At 33.0% G+C, this 17,145-nt stretch overlaps 1 protein-coding gene across 2 annotated transcripts; it reads right to left on the minus strand.

Moving 5' to 3' along the window:
- Nucleotides 1-8,583: 8,583 nt before the first annotated feature.
- Nucleotides 8,584-10,964, minus strand: LOC133795726 (cyclin-D1-1-like). Of its 2 annotated transcripts, none has more exons than XM_062233187.1 (4): nt 10,371-10,964; nt 9,965-10,259; nt 9,744-9,874; nt 8,584-9,424 (listed from the first exon to the last, which is right to left on the minus strand). In XM_062233187.1, exons 1-4 carry the CDS (start codon nt 10,719-10,721, stop codon nt 9,170-9,172), a joined length of 1,032 nt encoding a protein of 343 aa, XP_062089171.1. In that variant the 5' UTR covers nt 10,722-10,964; the 3' UTR covers nt 8,584-9,169. The 2 variants fall into 2 exon arrangements, with proteins under 2 accessions (XP_062089171.1, XP_062089168.1); XM_062233184.1 differs by having other exon boundaries at nt 9,965-10,262; nt 10,371-10,962.
- Between the last annotated feature and the right edge of the window lie 6,181 nt (nt 10,965-17,145).

Here is a 17,145-nt window from a genome sequence, read left to right on the forward strand (position 1 = left end):
ACCTTTTAAGAAATAAAAAGACCGTTCAGTACGTTCTCTCTCCCTCTAAGTCCCATTTTTGTCTCCCGATCGCATTTTCGAAGGAAACTTGAGTTCTAGGACTCAGATTCAAGCGAGGATCAAGGCATAGCGATCCTAGGGAAGATTAGAAGCTTATTAGCATGAGGATTTAGTTGGGAAACAACTAAATCGAATGTAATCCAAGTTTTAAGTTCAAGTTTTTAAAGTTTTAAGCTTGAATTGGACTTTGAGTTTTGATGAGTTTTTGGTTGAATTGAAGCTTGAGTTTTGTTGGTTTTGGATCATGGGGATGTTTGGGAACTTTGATTTTTGAGTTTGGAGATGTTTGGATAGGTTTTTGGAAGGTTTTAAAAAGGAGAAAATGAGGAAAAATGGCTGGTTCGAGGTTGGGCCGCGGCCCTGTTCTAGGGCGTCGCGGCCCAAGCTTGCTGAAGAAGGAGGAGGGCTTTGTCAGGGGGGCGGGCCGCGGCATGGTGCATGGAGGGCCGCGACCCTTAAAGGAAAAAGTTGCCAGAATTGTGTTTTTGTCATGGGAACTTAACTCTAAGGGCCTGGGATCGATCCTACTACCGTGTTGAGTGGGATTTGACGTCCCTGAGGCTTGGGTTGGGTTTGGAAGTATTTATTTACTCATTTTGATGAGGTTTTATATTATGGTTGTGACTAGGTTATCACTAGGGGCTTGGAATCAAGATCGTGCTTTTGGCTTGTTTATTTGTAACCTGTGCTTGGAAAAGAGGTAAGAAAATTGCACCCTGTATATGACATGCATGGTTATTATTGAGGCATATCGAGTGTTTAAATGTGATGCATGTGATGCACGAGAAACATGTGGTTAGGGCATACCATGAATGTTAAATATGAGATTGATCAGAGCTTGAGTCTCTGTGTTTGTGCATGATCCTAATTATGCTAGCAAGTGTTAAGTAAGCATGTTGAATGCCCTATATTTGGATATTTGACATATGATATATGCCCAGTAGCATTGCTTACTTGTGCGTGGCACTAACTTACTAATCAGAATCGGCAATGGTGTCAGATCCGTGTGTGAAGCTGTGACTTACTAGTCAAGTTCAACAACGGTACTGGGCACTGGTCGTGTGTTACTGACCTAAGAGTCAGAGGCTTCATATGCGTCATGAACGCAGAGCCGATAAAAGATTAGATCTAATCGACATCGGCATTGAATGACTCATATGGAGCATTAATGTTGGACCAACCCTAAGTTCGATGACCATCTGCATTGAATGACTCATATGGAGCATTAATGTTGGACCAACCCTAAGTTCGATGACCATCTGCATTGAATGACTCATATGGAGCGTTAATGCTGGACTAACCCTAAGTTCGATGAAAATTATAAGCACTTGTCTAGTCTATGACTAGTTACTCAGGGCCAGGGCCAAAGGCCTAGGTGACTGTTTCGTCACATGGCTAAGGGAGTGGTACCCACAGTAGTGACTCTATGGTCACTTGATTGGTTTGCATTGGTGACTTGCTTATCAATCAATTATCTGATTAGGATTGTCTTGATAGTCATCCATTTAGGAGGTGATGGACCCAAAACAGGTATCTTTTAAATATTTATAACTCGCAAGCGCACGAATCGTATATGGAATATAGTGTTCGTGTAAGCACGAGATCGAACCCAAAGGAGTTGTCTAAAATCGAAAAGAAAACTATTTTAAATCAAAATTAATATATTCTAACCTAGCTCCAAAGATTGATGAAAATTTGTAACAATAAAAATAACATAAAAGACAATAATAAAGATATTAAAGACAAATATATAAACATAAATTAAAAGTAAAAATCAAGATGGTAAAAGAAAGATTATTAAGATAATAGAATCTACAAAATATAAGTTCAATAATATTTAAAAGTACATTGATTCCCAAGTTTTAGTAATAGTAGAAATTAATCAAACCATCACTTATTCAAATTAGATATTCTATTTAAGCACAAGTTTTTATAAAAATATAGGATTTATCTTCACTTTTAAAATTATAATTTCAAAGCATTTAGTGTAAATCAATCTAATAAAATAACAAATAAATCAATGAACATTATTTATAAGGAAAAACATAATATTTTTGTTCTAAGCATGGATGTGTACAATTTAATGACACATCTTACACAGAATATTATGTTTTTGCATTAATGAAGAACAAAGTGTAAATATGTGCTAACAATCCAAAATACATGATATTTAAGATGAAAGAAGATATTTGAAGAAGAAAATCCATAAACTTTGTTGCACAAAATGGGAAATCAACATACAAAATAAATACTATCTAGTTACATATTGTTTCATCATCACCTTAATAATCTTAAAAAGATTAGAAACTCATAACTAGAATAGCAAATACAAACTAAAAATTACAAACATAAATAGGAAAATTTGGAGGATGAACCCCCAAATTGTTCCTCTAAAAATACATAGAAAAATAACCAAAAAGAAGAAGAAGATGAAGAGAAAAGAGAGGTTTTGAAATGTGTAGAATTTGTGGTATGGTAACCTCCCTAAAATATGCACACCAAATCCCTTATTTATAGCCAAAAATGAGGTATTAAATAATCAATTTAAATTAATTAAATTGATTAAATTAATTTAATTAATTATAATATGGAAAATAAGGGTAAATTATAAGGTGTAATAATGATGTTTTGGGGTAAAATGTTTAGAAAAGTTTGAGTAAAAAGTTGTATTTTGAGACAAAGGGAGAAGGGTACATTGTTGGGCTCAAAATGGGGAAATGGCATCCATTTTGGTGGCTGGTGGCTGTTTTGGCAGATGGGCCCAGGCTGTTGGTTCTGCCCAAGTGGAGGGCACGGCTGCTTGGAGCAGGGGGCAGCATTGGAGGCAACGTGGTGCTTTAGCTGAAGAGGGCAGCTGGTAGGCGTGAGGTAGCAGTGCATTGGCTGGGCGTGATTGCTTCGGGAGGCTGCTGCTTGTTGAGGTGCATGGCTTCAGGAGGAGCTGGGCCCAAAGGCTGGGCTGCTGGCAGTTTTCGTGGGCCTGGCATAGGCGTGGGCTTCAGCTTGGGTCTGGGCAGATGGCAAATGGCTGTCTTGCTGTTGGGCCTTTGAGAAAATGCCACATTTTTACTTTCTTTTCCTTGAAATGCCCTTTTTTTCCTTCATTATTCTTGATTTTCAAGAGCAAAAATACACCAAAATCCCTAACAAAATAAACATAAATTAAATCAAAATTAAATATTTTCAATTATCCAATAAATCATATTAATTCATTAAAAATATTAATTAAAATTTAATTTAATTTAACATTTAGTTTCAATAAAACACACATTTTGTTTTTTTACTTCTAACTAGACACAATAATTTAAATAATTAACTACAACATTTTACAACAAAATAACTATAAAAACACACAAAAATATATAAAATCAAAATAAACCCAATAAATTCAAAATTACTTTAAAACTTAATAAATCAATTAAAAACTCAAGAATTAAGCAACAATTAGCACATAAAAAGTGGTAAAATAACTCTATTTTGTAGAGTTATCAGGACGGCAGGATTCCTTATCCTGGATACCCATCATTGTCTGAACTTATTTGCATGCGTGATTAAGGCTGTTATTGCTAGGCATACACTTTATGATTTGATGACATGTTATTACTGTTCATGAGCATATTGAGTTTGCTTGCTGGGCTTCGGCTCACGGGTGCTATGTGGTGCAGGTAAAGGAAAAAGATATATGGACCATCCTTGAGTTGGAGAGCTTAGGTGACGACGTGTACATATGCGGCTGTTCGACCGCCACGGCCGAGGGTTGAAAGAGGAACTAGGATTAAACCTTGTTTTGCCGCTTAAATTATATTTTCTTGTAATGAACCTTTAAATTATATTTTTGGGATCCCAATGTATACAGTAAACGTTTTAGTGAAACGTTATATCATAACAAAAAAATTTAATCCCTAAACCGCTAATCATACTTAGTTACACGATTATGGCCAATGACTCGATTAGCGAGTTTAGCACTGTTCAAATTGCACACCGTAACGGTCCCTGGAGTTTAGGGCGTTACAATCTTTCCTGACCTCGAAGCTCCCAAAGCACCATTTGGACCTCCTTCAACGGCGGCTCCGCTCGCCTTTGTTGTTGGGTCTTCGAAAAAGGTCCAAGCATCCTCTCTGATGATGTCTCTGATCATGAAGGTGCTTCGACCAAAACCCATTCTGACTCCACCGAATCTCCTGATGTTCTTGCACCCAAGAAGAAAAACAAAGGGTGGTTCCAGGTTTCCTCTTCTCGAAAATTCCCTCGGTCCAAAGGTACTAATCCTTCGGATTCCACTCCAAAGGCCTCTTCTCCCGTGGGTTCCACTCCTCTATCCAAGTTTCGAACGAAGGATTCCTCCACCCTGTTCCTCTTCTGAAACTGACCCATTTGAAGCTTTTGTACCCTCTGATGATGATCCCCTTGAAGACAATGCCTCTATTGATGATGATGTTGTATCTGAAGCCGAATCTGACCCATCAGAGGACCCTTATGTTTCTCCAAAGGGCAAGAAAGCTGTGAAAATTCCTGAGATTCGCACAAAATCACCAGTGGTTCCTAAAGCCACTTCAGGTTCATCTTTTATAGATCACTCTTTGAATTTCTGTTTCAATGACAATGAGAAAAATATGAAGCATTATGTGCATCGTGATGTTAATTGTGAGAAAAAAATTTCTTTCTTTTCCCATAGAGTGTTTGGGGTCCTTAAGAATATTGAGGATCGAGGGTGGTTAGGTTCTTTAACTGGGTTTGTTGGTTTTGTTCCTCGGGTTGTTAGGGAATTCTATGCTAATCTTAATAATGATTTGTTTGATAGCAAGTCTTTTATGTTTGATCAAGTTTATGTTCGGGGCCATTGGTATTTGTTTAGTGCTGCTGAAATTTCCAAGGTTCTCAATATACCTTCTACTGTTATCAATGATGCTGTGGAGTTTAACAAAGATAAGGTTTTATCTGAGTTGGTGGGACAGAATATGGCTTGGGAACAACACTCGGTTCTCAAGGTGACCGATCTTACTCATTACTGTGTCGTGCTTCACAAATTTTCATCAACAACTGGATTCCCACCACTCATACCTCTACCATTACCTTTGACACAACCTTCTTTCTGTTCAAAGTCGGGACTGGTCTCCAAGTTGATCATGCTACTCTCATTTTTTATCAGATCACTGCCTTAGGAAAAGCCAGAAAGAAAGGCAAATATTTGGTGTTTCCTCATTTGATCTACAAGTTACTTGATTCTCAAAAGTCTCTCTGGTTGGAATATGAAATCGTGACACCTCCCACTGCCAGTGTAGATTACAAACTCAAGAAGGAATCTTCATTTGTCAAGACAACTAAAGGGATTGCTCTCAAGGCTGGTGATGCTGATTCTGTCATTACTGGCCTCGCTGGTGTCAAGGCCACTCTGAAATTTGTTCAGAAAGAAGTTCACAGTCTCAAGAATTGTCTCTCGACCATAGAGCAACTTCAGCACACCATGATGTCTCAATTTGTTGCGGGTCCTTCCAAATGAGGCCATCTGTTTATGCCTTTCTTTTGATTACCTCTTTCTCTGTTTAAATAAATTATAAAAGAACGCTTTTAGTGTCTTTTCATTTGGTTTCTTTTGTTTGTGTTGTTTTTACTCCTTTGGCTTATTGCTAGACAACAAGGGGGAGTAAGAAGGTTTATTTATGTTTATTTATTTTGTTGGTTTTTTCTTTCACTGTGTTTGTGATATTTGTTACAATTGAGATGTCTTTCGCAGGGGGAGTAATTACATTACTTTTTGCTCTAACCTGGTTTGTCTTTACAGGGTCTTTCAAAATAAACTCTTAAAATATTTTTTGTCTATCAAGTTGCCAAAGGGGAAGATTGTAAAATCCTTTATTGGCTAACTTTAATTTAGACAAAATATTTTAAAGTTATTGAGGAAAATCAGTATCATGTCCTTATTGATTCATGATTTAATTATCAAATTGATTCAGCTGATTTTCTAGTGTGAAAATATCTTTTAAGTGTGAATACATTTTTTACCTTATTTATCACAAATAAACATTATTTGGTAAAAAAATATGTATTTAAATTATCTTGAGATTATTTTCAGGGATTATGTTTATTCTGGAATAAAGAAGGTGTCGAAAATGAACATGGTCAAAAGAAATGAACATGTTCATTCTGCCAGATAAAACTGATTACATTGCTGACTCATCAGTTTCCTTTTCTGTCGACACAAAATTCATCTGGCTGGCTGATTTCCTACATCAAAGAAATTTGCAATTTGATTTCAAAGATCTCAGAAAATGATGGCCTTTGACGATTTCCTTGCCTATAAATATCTTGCCAAGGCCTTTGCAATTTTCATCTCTTCCATTTAGAATATTTGTAAACATTATGTTATTTTGAAGAGTGTTTTTATTTGTCGATATTAAGTTTGTTCACCTTAATCTTTGTGAGAGTGATGAGTGTACTTGTGGATATATATCTAGTCCATTATAAACAGGTAGTGTCTATTGTGAACGTGTTCATAAGAATCTTCAGGAGGGGATTCTATCTATCTCACTTCGGGAGGAAGTGAGCACTCGCTATTCTTTGAAGGGAGTTCAAGAGAATCATCATTTCATCAAAACCAGATTCGTAAAGATGAGTACAACAAGGTTGTGGCAATAGTTAAAGAGGGAGTCTTACATTGTTTAAGTCAATGCTTTTGTACACACTGTTTCTGTATTAATTGGTTTATTCTCTGGGCATGGCCCCGTAGATGTAGGTTATCTAAACCACGTAAAAATTCTCGTGTGTTGAATTTTTACCTGTTTTTTCTGTTTCTGTTTAAATAATTGCATAAGTAGTGTAAACAAAACTGAAATCTGTCTAAACAACTTAATCAATATTCCGCATTTAATTAAGTTATTTATTTTAAATCACTTGGTAATATTAAAATATGAATTTTCATTAATTCCTTAATTAGTCTAATTATATATGTACTCTTTCTCCTCTCATTGCCACCACCTGCCACTGTTAGTCTAATCATCATGGTTAGTGAAGGTGCCAATAGTTTGGAAATATCAAAGTGATAAATGCTATGCTATAGTTACATTACTTCTCTTCAAACAGTTGTTTATGTTGCTAAATAATGCATAATGGACCTTTCTTTTGAGAACTTTGGTTATAGTATGTTATTATAGGACAATTCTTTCTACAGGGGCTTCACTTTAAGTCCTACCGGTGGGGCTCTCAGTGTTTCTCGACCTGTGAACAGTTTTCGACACGATTTTTTTTTATGACCATGTATATTGTAGCTATTTAGAGCATCCTGCAAATTTTCAGAAAATTCCAAATAGTTTACAGTACCGAAAACTAGGTTCAAACATGTTGATTTCCACGTGCATAAAAAAAATTAGTCACGCGTGCAACATGTTTGAACTTAGTTTTGGTACTGTAAATATTCGGAATTTTTTGAAAATTTGCAAGATGTTCTAAATAGTTACTGTTAGATTAATATGAAAGTGGGCATATGAACAATCATATATACATGTAGGCGGAATTAATATATAAAATGAACATATACAAAAAGAATCGAATATTGTATACCTCCAGCCATTGCTATTGATAACCTCGATCAAGCTTTAGATCTACAAAAGAAAAGGAACAAAAGTTAGAACGAGTACACGGGCTTCTAAGCTCTCACTAACTCTTTTAGATGGAGTTACTGAAAGTCAGAATGAGCAGCGAGTTTGGGGACCGGTACTCTATATTTATAGAGTGAGACTTACCATCAGAGTCTCTGCCACAGATTGAGATATTTCCTCAATCAGTTGGGATATGAAAAATCGGGTAACAACAAAATCAGGTAACAAACAATGTTGACCATTAATTAGAATATTTTGTCAATAAATTAAATATTGACTTTAATATATTAAATCAATTAGTTTATTTTATATACCAAACAAATAATATTCTAACAGTTACAATATACATGATCATAAAAAAAAAAATCGCCCCGAAAACTTTTCATAGGTTAAGAACACTGAGAGCCCCACTAATAGAGCTTAAAGTGAAGCCCTGCATAAGAATTCCCCCAATATTATATACAATTTAACTACATGTTTTGTGTTGGTTCATTTTACCAAAATAATTATGCATATGGTGCCCCTCTCAGTATATGGTGCCCCTATGAGACTTGTATGATTGAAAGAATTTGCATACAATTATGAGAATCAGTAACCCTGTCGCATTAAATTACAATATTTTTAACGTGATGATTGTGTTCAGTGAGTAAATTTACGAAATTTATGCTGCAAAAAAAAATATATAAAGTTTATATTTATATTTAGAAAATAGATCCAGCATCATGCTTGCTTCAGATCTTAACATGAAACTTTATTCGAAAACCTTTTTCTTTACCAAATATTGTTAGGGTGGTTTTATGTTGTTGAAAATCTTAATCAAACCGACTGGAACTCACAATCATTATTTACTCGAATTAATTATCACTGAGTCTTCTAATTGGAACATTTTTAAAAGATTAGAACAGTACGTATAAAAACTGGAAGCACATTAAAAAGCTTGAAATAACATTTATCACTATCCACTCACAGTAACCAACCAATAATCTGTACTTCTTGTCGGACACGTGGACATAACAAGTGGGACCACAACCCAAATGTACAAGAAATTATTGACAAATATAAAATACATAAATAAACCAATTGATGCCCTTAAAAAAAACAATTGATAATAGTTTTTGGAGGGTATTCAAGTCAAAGTCACCTGAGAAAAAGTTAACTGCTGGCTCCATAGTGACCCCATTGGTTCATCGGTTTTCATGCACAGATGATTGAATTGAAAGACTTTAGGAATAATTGAGACATAACTAGACAGCCCCCTATTCAAACACACCAATACTACCGCTCACTTTACCATTTATAATTTTCATTTGGACAAAAATAACCCTCACTACAAGAATAATATACCGTGTAAATAATTATAAAAACAAATAATAATATTAGAGTAATGAATTCCAAAAATTCCCACTACCCTCGTTTTTTTCCCCCTTTTTCTTTGACATTGTTATTTCAGACGAATAAATAGGAAAAGTAATGAAAATGAAAATTAACTTTTCCACGTTCTTATGTATTATATTTTAGAGATTGTAATCCCCACCGATGTTCATGTACACCAGAGCAGAGGATCGTAGCCGCTTAGACGGAGGCTCGGGTCGGCTTCTTGAGCCGGGAGTCTCGGACCGCGTGTCGCAGCTGCCACAAACCGCCGCGTCTAGCACGCCTGCTGGACTGGGAGGTGCACCCGGTTCGACTCTCCGGGCATTGTGGCGGCCATTTGGACACGTGTCAACCAGGTACTCGTCCATTAGTTGGTGACAGCTTCTAACCATGTCCTGTCCCCAATTTCAAATAATGGAATTAAAATTTTGAAAAAAAAACTAATATTATCATTTCCGAGAAAATTTACAACATCTTTTTTTTTTCAGTAAAATTTAAAATATCTTTTAAGCATCTACCAATGTTCTAAATTCCTCCTTTTGAAAAGAAAAAAAAAATTAAAAGTAGTGAAAAGGAAAAAGAAAAAGATAGAGAAAAAAAAGTTCGAAATTCTTCCCAAAAAAGATGTTTATATGCTAATAAATGTTACTATTTTATAGAATCAACCCAATAAAGATACTAATTTATGATTAAGCCACAAAGGCTTGTACGTACATTATTTACTCTCTCGTCAAACGACGGCGGTTCTTGGTGAGGTCCCCACTGACTGTCCAAGCATTCCCGGGCGGCGCATAGCACAGCCGCCGCCGCTAACATCGACGGCGTAAAACCCAAAAAATCCGACACTGAAATAATAATGAAAAAATAACAGTATTTTTAACATTAAAATGTGATGAAATGAAACTTAGGTAAGTAGGTTGTGGATCCGTACTCACCGCGAGCGGTGTTGAGAATGAGATCCGACGAAGCAGAGTGGATGTCGGGGCAGGAAGTGGAAGAAGGAAGCTTTGAGATGAAATGGTGGAGAAAATCGTAGGGAGTGACAGAGCGTAGTCTCCAATCGAGATTGGTCATGACCAAAAGCTCCATTCTCTCCACTGTTTTGGCCTCGAATATGTATTTGGGATCGCACGTTTGGAGGTCCAAGAGTAGCGGGACCCGTGGCTCCTCCATTTTCGCCGCCACTGATAAACACGCTACGGAAAGAAGCTGAAACGACCACCCGTTTAGCTGCTGTAAAAGCAAATGGGTTATACACGTTTAAACAAAGTTCACTGAAAATTTATATGTATATGGATTTTCACAAGAATAATGAAAAACAGAACTGGATTCTAGATTCACCAAAATAGAATGGGAGGAGAGAAAACGGTCAAAGTAGTTGACGGCGAGGAACGCCGTAACGGGGCAAAAGTGATAGAACGCGTGAACCCTTAAGATCCAGTTGATGAAGTCCTGACGGTCCGTAACATCCATCGAACGGTCGCAGCACCGTCTGAGGTATTCAGGTTCGGGCATGTAATGGGTCTCCGAATCGAAGAGCTCAGTGATGGTTGTCTCATCAAACGGCAAAGAGTACGGAGAGTGATCGGAGATCCACTCGTCAGCATATGGAGAGTCGAGGCCGGCACCGTCCTCCGAGCAGTAGAGACTAGAAGAGGAGGAGGCAGCGGCGGAAGTGGATTCCGACGACATTAAAGAAAAGAATAAGAGCTTATCGGAATGATAAGTGCGTTGACGGCGTTGACAAGGGCGAGACAAAGGAGAGCTCTGTGGTGGTGGTTAATAGAGCTTCGAATGTACATGGCGCGGTTTTATGGGTTTTGTAACACACAGAATTCTTTTCTTTCTAGTAATATTTTTAATTTATAATTTCTAATAGGCTATTTATTTAGCATTTTGGCTGAACTATAACCAATACATCATATTTCTTTCGAGCGGTTAAAATTTACTAAATTATTGCAAAATGGGACTTCTAAGAGTAGAGGCTACTCACCCTTTTTTTAAATAAATTTCAAGAAAGAAATTTTTTTTAAAAAAAATAGTACAGCAGAGCTTGTTTTATTCTAACAAATGCCCCTTCGTCACCCACTACCGGACAAGTTTTTTCTTTCCTGGCAAGGCCTTGCTCAAGTTTTATACAAAATGCTTAATAAATTGTTGATTTTTCATTGTTTAGTCATCATGGTCATGTTTATAATTTAATATAAAAAATAATTTAAAATTAAAAAATATATATTTTTTATAAAATATTAAAATTAAAAATAATTCAAAAAAAAAAAAAAACTTTTTCTTTTTAATTATATTTTTTAATAAATTAATTAAATAAAATTTTTAAATATTAAAAAATAAATTGAAACTCATTTAATTTTATTTTGTTTGGCAAAATGAAATTGTAAATTTTTAATAATGATAGAATTAATAAAGTTTAAATTTTGTGAAAAAAGGTCATTTTTGGTTTTTTTTTAATATTTAAAAATTTGATTTAATTAATCTTTTAAGAAATTAAAAGATTTTTTTTAATTTTTAAAATATTTTTATAAGAAATTTATACTTTTTAATTTTAAATTATTTTTATTTTAAATTATACACATGGCGCTGACGTGACAATGACAAGTCAGCAATTTGGTTAGCCATATATGATAAAATTTAACAAAAGCCTCACTTTACAACACTCTGAATAGTTCGATGGTAATTTTTAACGGCTCGAAAAAATCAGGGAGCACAATAATGTATTGGTCATAGTTCAGGAGAAAAAATTATAAATAACATTTCTAATATAAATAACATAATTGGTTCCTAATTTTATTTATTTTTACAATTAAGTCCCTACACTTTTAAATATTAGATATTTCATTTGCTCTCGAAAATAGCCCAAACCACATCACAATGTATTGTGAGAGTAAATTTTGGGATTATATTATTGCATTGTTGTTTGTAGGGGTGCACATAGGTCTGATTTTTGGGTTTCAGGTTCATCAAGTTCGGATTTTGCGGGTTTTGGGTTAGGAAATGGGGTACTGAACTGACCCAAATCTTTTCGAATTTTGGGTAATTTCGAGTTTTGGGTCGGGTGGATCGGGTTTCGAGTGGGGTTAGACTGGTAATGGGTTTTGGGCCTTTTGTGGGCCTTGGTAAAACTTTTTCAAAAATACCAATTTTTTGACATTTTTTTTTTTACTTTTGACATGTTTTCTTGACAAAAAAGAAATAAAAAATTACAAATAAAAATCATAAACTTTCTTGTTACTTTGGTTCAAATCAATTGTTTTTTTACAAGCTTTTTTATTTTATTCAAAATTTAAAAAAATAAAATGCATAATCTCTATCTAAACTCTATAGACTTGATTAGTTGATTTTAATTTTGAAATCATGAAACTTAAGTTATAAAAAAAGAAAATGAGGGATTTAGTTTTAGGGTTTCATGTTTTCAGTCAATTTTTCAATTTTTTTTTTTAAAATACATATGTTCGAGTAACCCGAACCCATATGCCTCAAATTTCAAAACTCGAACTCGACTTGACACTTGTCAAGTTCTGATTGGGTTAGACATGAATTGGACGAATTTAGTGAAAAAATGGGATTTTAGGTTGCGGGTCGGGCGAGTTGTGTGAGTTTTCGAGTTTTGCGGGTCCCTAGTCGGTAGAAGTTTATACTCTTTTAATTTAATTAATGCGTATTTAAAATAATAATAATAATTAATTCTAGAATTTTAATCAAAATTATTTTTAATATTACTAAAATATTTTATTTTAGTTACACGTACAATATATATCAAAAAACAAATATTAATAATTATAATGCTTATTTTAAAAAAAAATTAATCATCAACTTAACTCACCTTTTACACTTACACCTCCCATTTCAACTTTTTTCATTTAAATCTCCAACAAACCTTTTAAAAAGTTAGTATTGATAATCATTTTCAATTTTAAATTTAAATTTCTTTATATCAAAAAATATTCTATTCAAATTTATGTTAAAAGACTAAAATTTTATAGCAAAAATCCTCAACCTACACATCATTTTATATTAAAGAAATACATGTTAATAATTTGAAGTCTTATTTATAGAAAAAATCTCCAACCTAACACACATTATACATTTAAATCCTCAAGAGTTTAATAATTTTTAAAAGTTTGTTAGTTTTTTTTTTCACTTATTCAAACTTAAAAAACTAGGGTTTCATGGCCAAAATCCTCAACCTATTTATCATTTAGTACTTTGGTCCCCAACTTTAAATTTTGACATTATTATTTATTTATTTTTATGACAAAGATCTATTGAAAAATATATATTTCATAATTATTTCTAATTCATAAATATATGAGAATTATTGTGATATCTAAACAATTGTTCAACTTTATTTTTTTAAAATATATATTTTTTAGCATAGTTGCAATAAATAGTTGTCATTATAATTTATGACAATTTTAATAATTATATTATAAATTCTTTTAAAAAATAAAAATAAATTTTAGTACTTTGTTCTTTTGATTTCACAATAAATAAATGAAAAAAAATTTGATTGTTTAGATTTTATACATATAAAAAATGAATTAATCTTAAATATAATGTTGGGGATATGAGTGCAAAATGATGTATAGATTGGGGTGTTTTGCCACAAATTTTTAAGAGGTTGGAGATTTAATTTTTTAAAAAATAAAATAAAATAAAATGGGAGTCTAAGTACAAAAGGGAAGTTAGGTTGGAGAGTTTTGCTGTAAAAAAGCCTAATTTTGATTAATTAAAATTCTTAAATTTTAAAATAATAATAATTTTTTTTTCTTCAACTTAGGTTTTTAACTAATTAAAATAATGATAATTACACCTAAGAAAATAGATTATTTTCTAAAAATTTGTTTGAAATTTTAAAAAATTATTATTATTTAATTAATTAAAAGCTTAATATTAAAAAAAAGAAACAAATTGATTTTTTTTAATTTAAGGTTTTTATTAAATAAAATTATTTTATATATTATTTTAAACTTTAATAGTAATTTTAAGAAAATTAATACAAAAATTATATTTTTTTATTATATTATGTAACTCAAATATAGATATTTTGGTAATATTAAAAGTAAATTTATTTAAAAATATTGCAAATGTATGTTTTTACGCAAACTTCTAAAATAGGTGATAGGAATTTAGTATTAATTAATTTAGAGGGATCTAAATTGGTACTTGTTTATCCAAAAAAAATAGACATGGTGATGTGGCATATCAAAATGACATGTGGTGCTCAGAAGCATTAATTTTACCAACCTTGATTGAATAGACTCGACCAGAAGATGAAAAGTTGCCCCCTTAGTTCCAATATACAGATGTTTGAAGGAAAACATCTTTAGCACAACTAAATGCAAGTTCCACCTGCTCAAAGAAGTGCTGGTATTCTCAAAAGCAGCTTGAACGACAAGAGTAACCTGAATTTTACGAAATATTTGTTTAACTATATTTTGAATGTATTTTTTATATTATTTTATTGCACAATCAGTTGTAAAATACTCACATTATGTGTGTAGGGCTCAAGGCCCACTAAAGACTCTATTTACAATAATTATTTTTTATGCGCACTTTACATATAGAAACTCTATTAAATTGTCTTATCTCTTTCAGATTTAAGAAACTCAGTTGAATTTTGTTATTCTGATTTTGAGTTTGAGACATTTATGATTAATAAAAGTGCTAGTAGACATAAGTCATTACCAATAAAAATGCTCGAGGACGTAGGTCGTTTATTTAAGTCCAATTCTTTTATTAATTGTTATCGTTTAATTGACTCACGTCATTGGCCAAATCGGTGGTCAAATGTAATACTAAAGTGGTATAATCCCTTAATTTGTCCCTATCACTTATTTTAGTGTGATATAAAATACTTAGGATTTAGAGTGTTTGGCAAAATAGTTTTTTTTAGTCACTTTGCATAATAATTTCGTTTTTTGCAAAATAGTTTTCTAAACACACTTGAAACCTATTTAACACTTAACACCATGTTTGACATGATACTTTGATGAATATTCTGGATACTTTATTTAGAGGCCATATTACAAAAAAAAAAAAAATATATATATATATATATATATATCAAGAACGTTGTTCAACAATAACAGAGAGCGGAGATGTCACTCAAATAATGAAAGACAATAAAATTTTAGCATGGATCGGGCGTTAAAAAGCCCTACATCCACTCATCAATATCAGTGAAAATAATGCTCTTAGAATTAGATGACTATGATCACTGACTTTTCAGAAAGGTTTCTAGGTGCACAAACTAGTAGCGTTTCAATATGCTAATGTGCCTACATAATACATCAAAGCTATCTTATTTATAGAAGAGCCATTGCAATTCAAATCCATGAAGTTAGGGGCCATCATCCAATTTGTTACACAATAAATACATTTCAAATCTGGATAACTAATTAATAAGATAAATAGGGAGAATATATTTAACTTATCTATTTTGATATGGTCAACCCGATTTGATGTAGGAATCCTAAGTTGGTACATTAATGGCAATTAATCACTTCTTTAATGATCATTTCCTTATTTGGAGCTGTCTTACTAGATGCGACCCCGAGATATATCTTTATGTAGTTCTATTCGAGTACTATCGTATAAAGACTCAAGTGTTAGAAAAATTAAATGAACGAGAAATTGATGCTTAAAATGATAATGATTCGGATAAAAAATGAGATTATCATAATATTGTATGATTAATTCTGATTGATTTTCAGAAAATTATTGTGGTTAATTTTGATTGATTTTCAGAAAATCATTGTGTGTAACAGCTGATATAGTCAGAATAAATGTGAATAATTCTGATTGATTTTTAGAAATTAAGATCTGAGATTTTTGGGATATTTGGGCATTAATGCACTTGATTCACACACATGTTCAACTCTCCATAAAGTCTATAAAAGGAGGTTTCTCATCTCATTCTAGGACACACAGATATAGAGTATTACATACAAAATTCTTGGTCTCTTTCTCTCTTGAGTCTTTCTAGTATTTTCTAGTGATAGAAGTAAAGTTTGTTTCAAGCTCGCCTGGGCAGACGCAGTGGTGCTTTCGTCCTGCTTGATAGTTGTTGTATTCTGGGAAGTGGTTGCTCATGAATCCTCTAGCATCGTTCAAGTAGAGTGGGCAAATCTGCTTTAAGGAAAACGTGTTTCGCGTGCCTCGACTTTGGTTTATTCTTTGTATTGTATTTTTGCATTTCTGTTTTTCAGTTAAATATATTAATATGTATATATATATATATATTTCGTTCTTCTCTACTATATTATTTCTAACAATCTTAAAGCATGTAATTATTCACGAGGTCACACTACCTTATTCTCCTCAATCAAATGGAGTGGCATAACAGAAAAACTGCACTCTAAAGGACATGATAAATGCTATGTGAAGTCATTTTTTCGGCTAACTATCTTTTAAATAAGTTTCCCAAAAAGAAAGAACAAAAAACGACATATGAACTTTGGAAAGGTAGACTACCTTCTTACAAATACTTAAAAGTGTGGGGGTGTCCTGCAAATGTGGTAGTACCATTGCCAAAGAAAATGAAAATAGGTCGAAAAACAGTTGGGCATGACTAAGTGGATTTTCAAACAGAAAATGAAAACAGATGGAACAATTGATAAGTATAAGGCTAGACTTGTAATAAAAAGTTACAAACAATAAGAAGGTCATGACTACTTTGATACTATTCTCCTATGAAGAGATTAAATTCCACAAGGATGATTTTGGCAATTGTTGCATTGCAAAATTTTCAAGTCCACCAAATGGACGTAAAAATTTCCTTTCTAAATGGAGATCTTTAGGAAGAAATCTACATGGAACAACCCGAGGGTTTTGTAGCTCCAGGAAAAGAAAGAAAAGTGTGCTAATTGGTAAAGTCCTTATATGGACTTAAGCAAGATTCGAAGCAATGGCATGAAATTTTTTACAGTGTCATGATGACAAGTGGCTTCAAAATCAATGAGTATGACAAATGTGTTTATATCAAAAATACAAACGATGGATATATTATTCTTTGTTTGTATGTAGATGATATACTCAATGTCGAAAGCAACAAACGAATGGTAAAATCTACCAAAGATATGTTGAACTCAAGGTTTGA

The sequence above is a fragment of the Humulus lupulus genome, chromosome 1 (assembly GCF_963169125.1).
Source record: "Humulus lupulus chromosome 1, drHumLupu1.1, whole genome shotgun sequence".
NCBI lineage: Eukaryota > Viridiplantae > Streptophyta > Magnoliopsida > Rosales > Cannabaceae > Humulus > Humulus lupulus.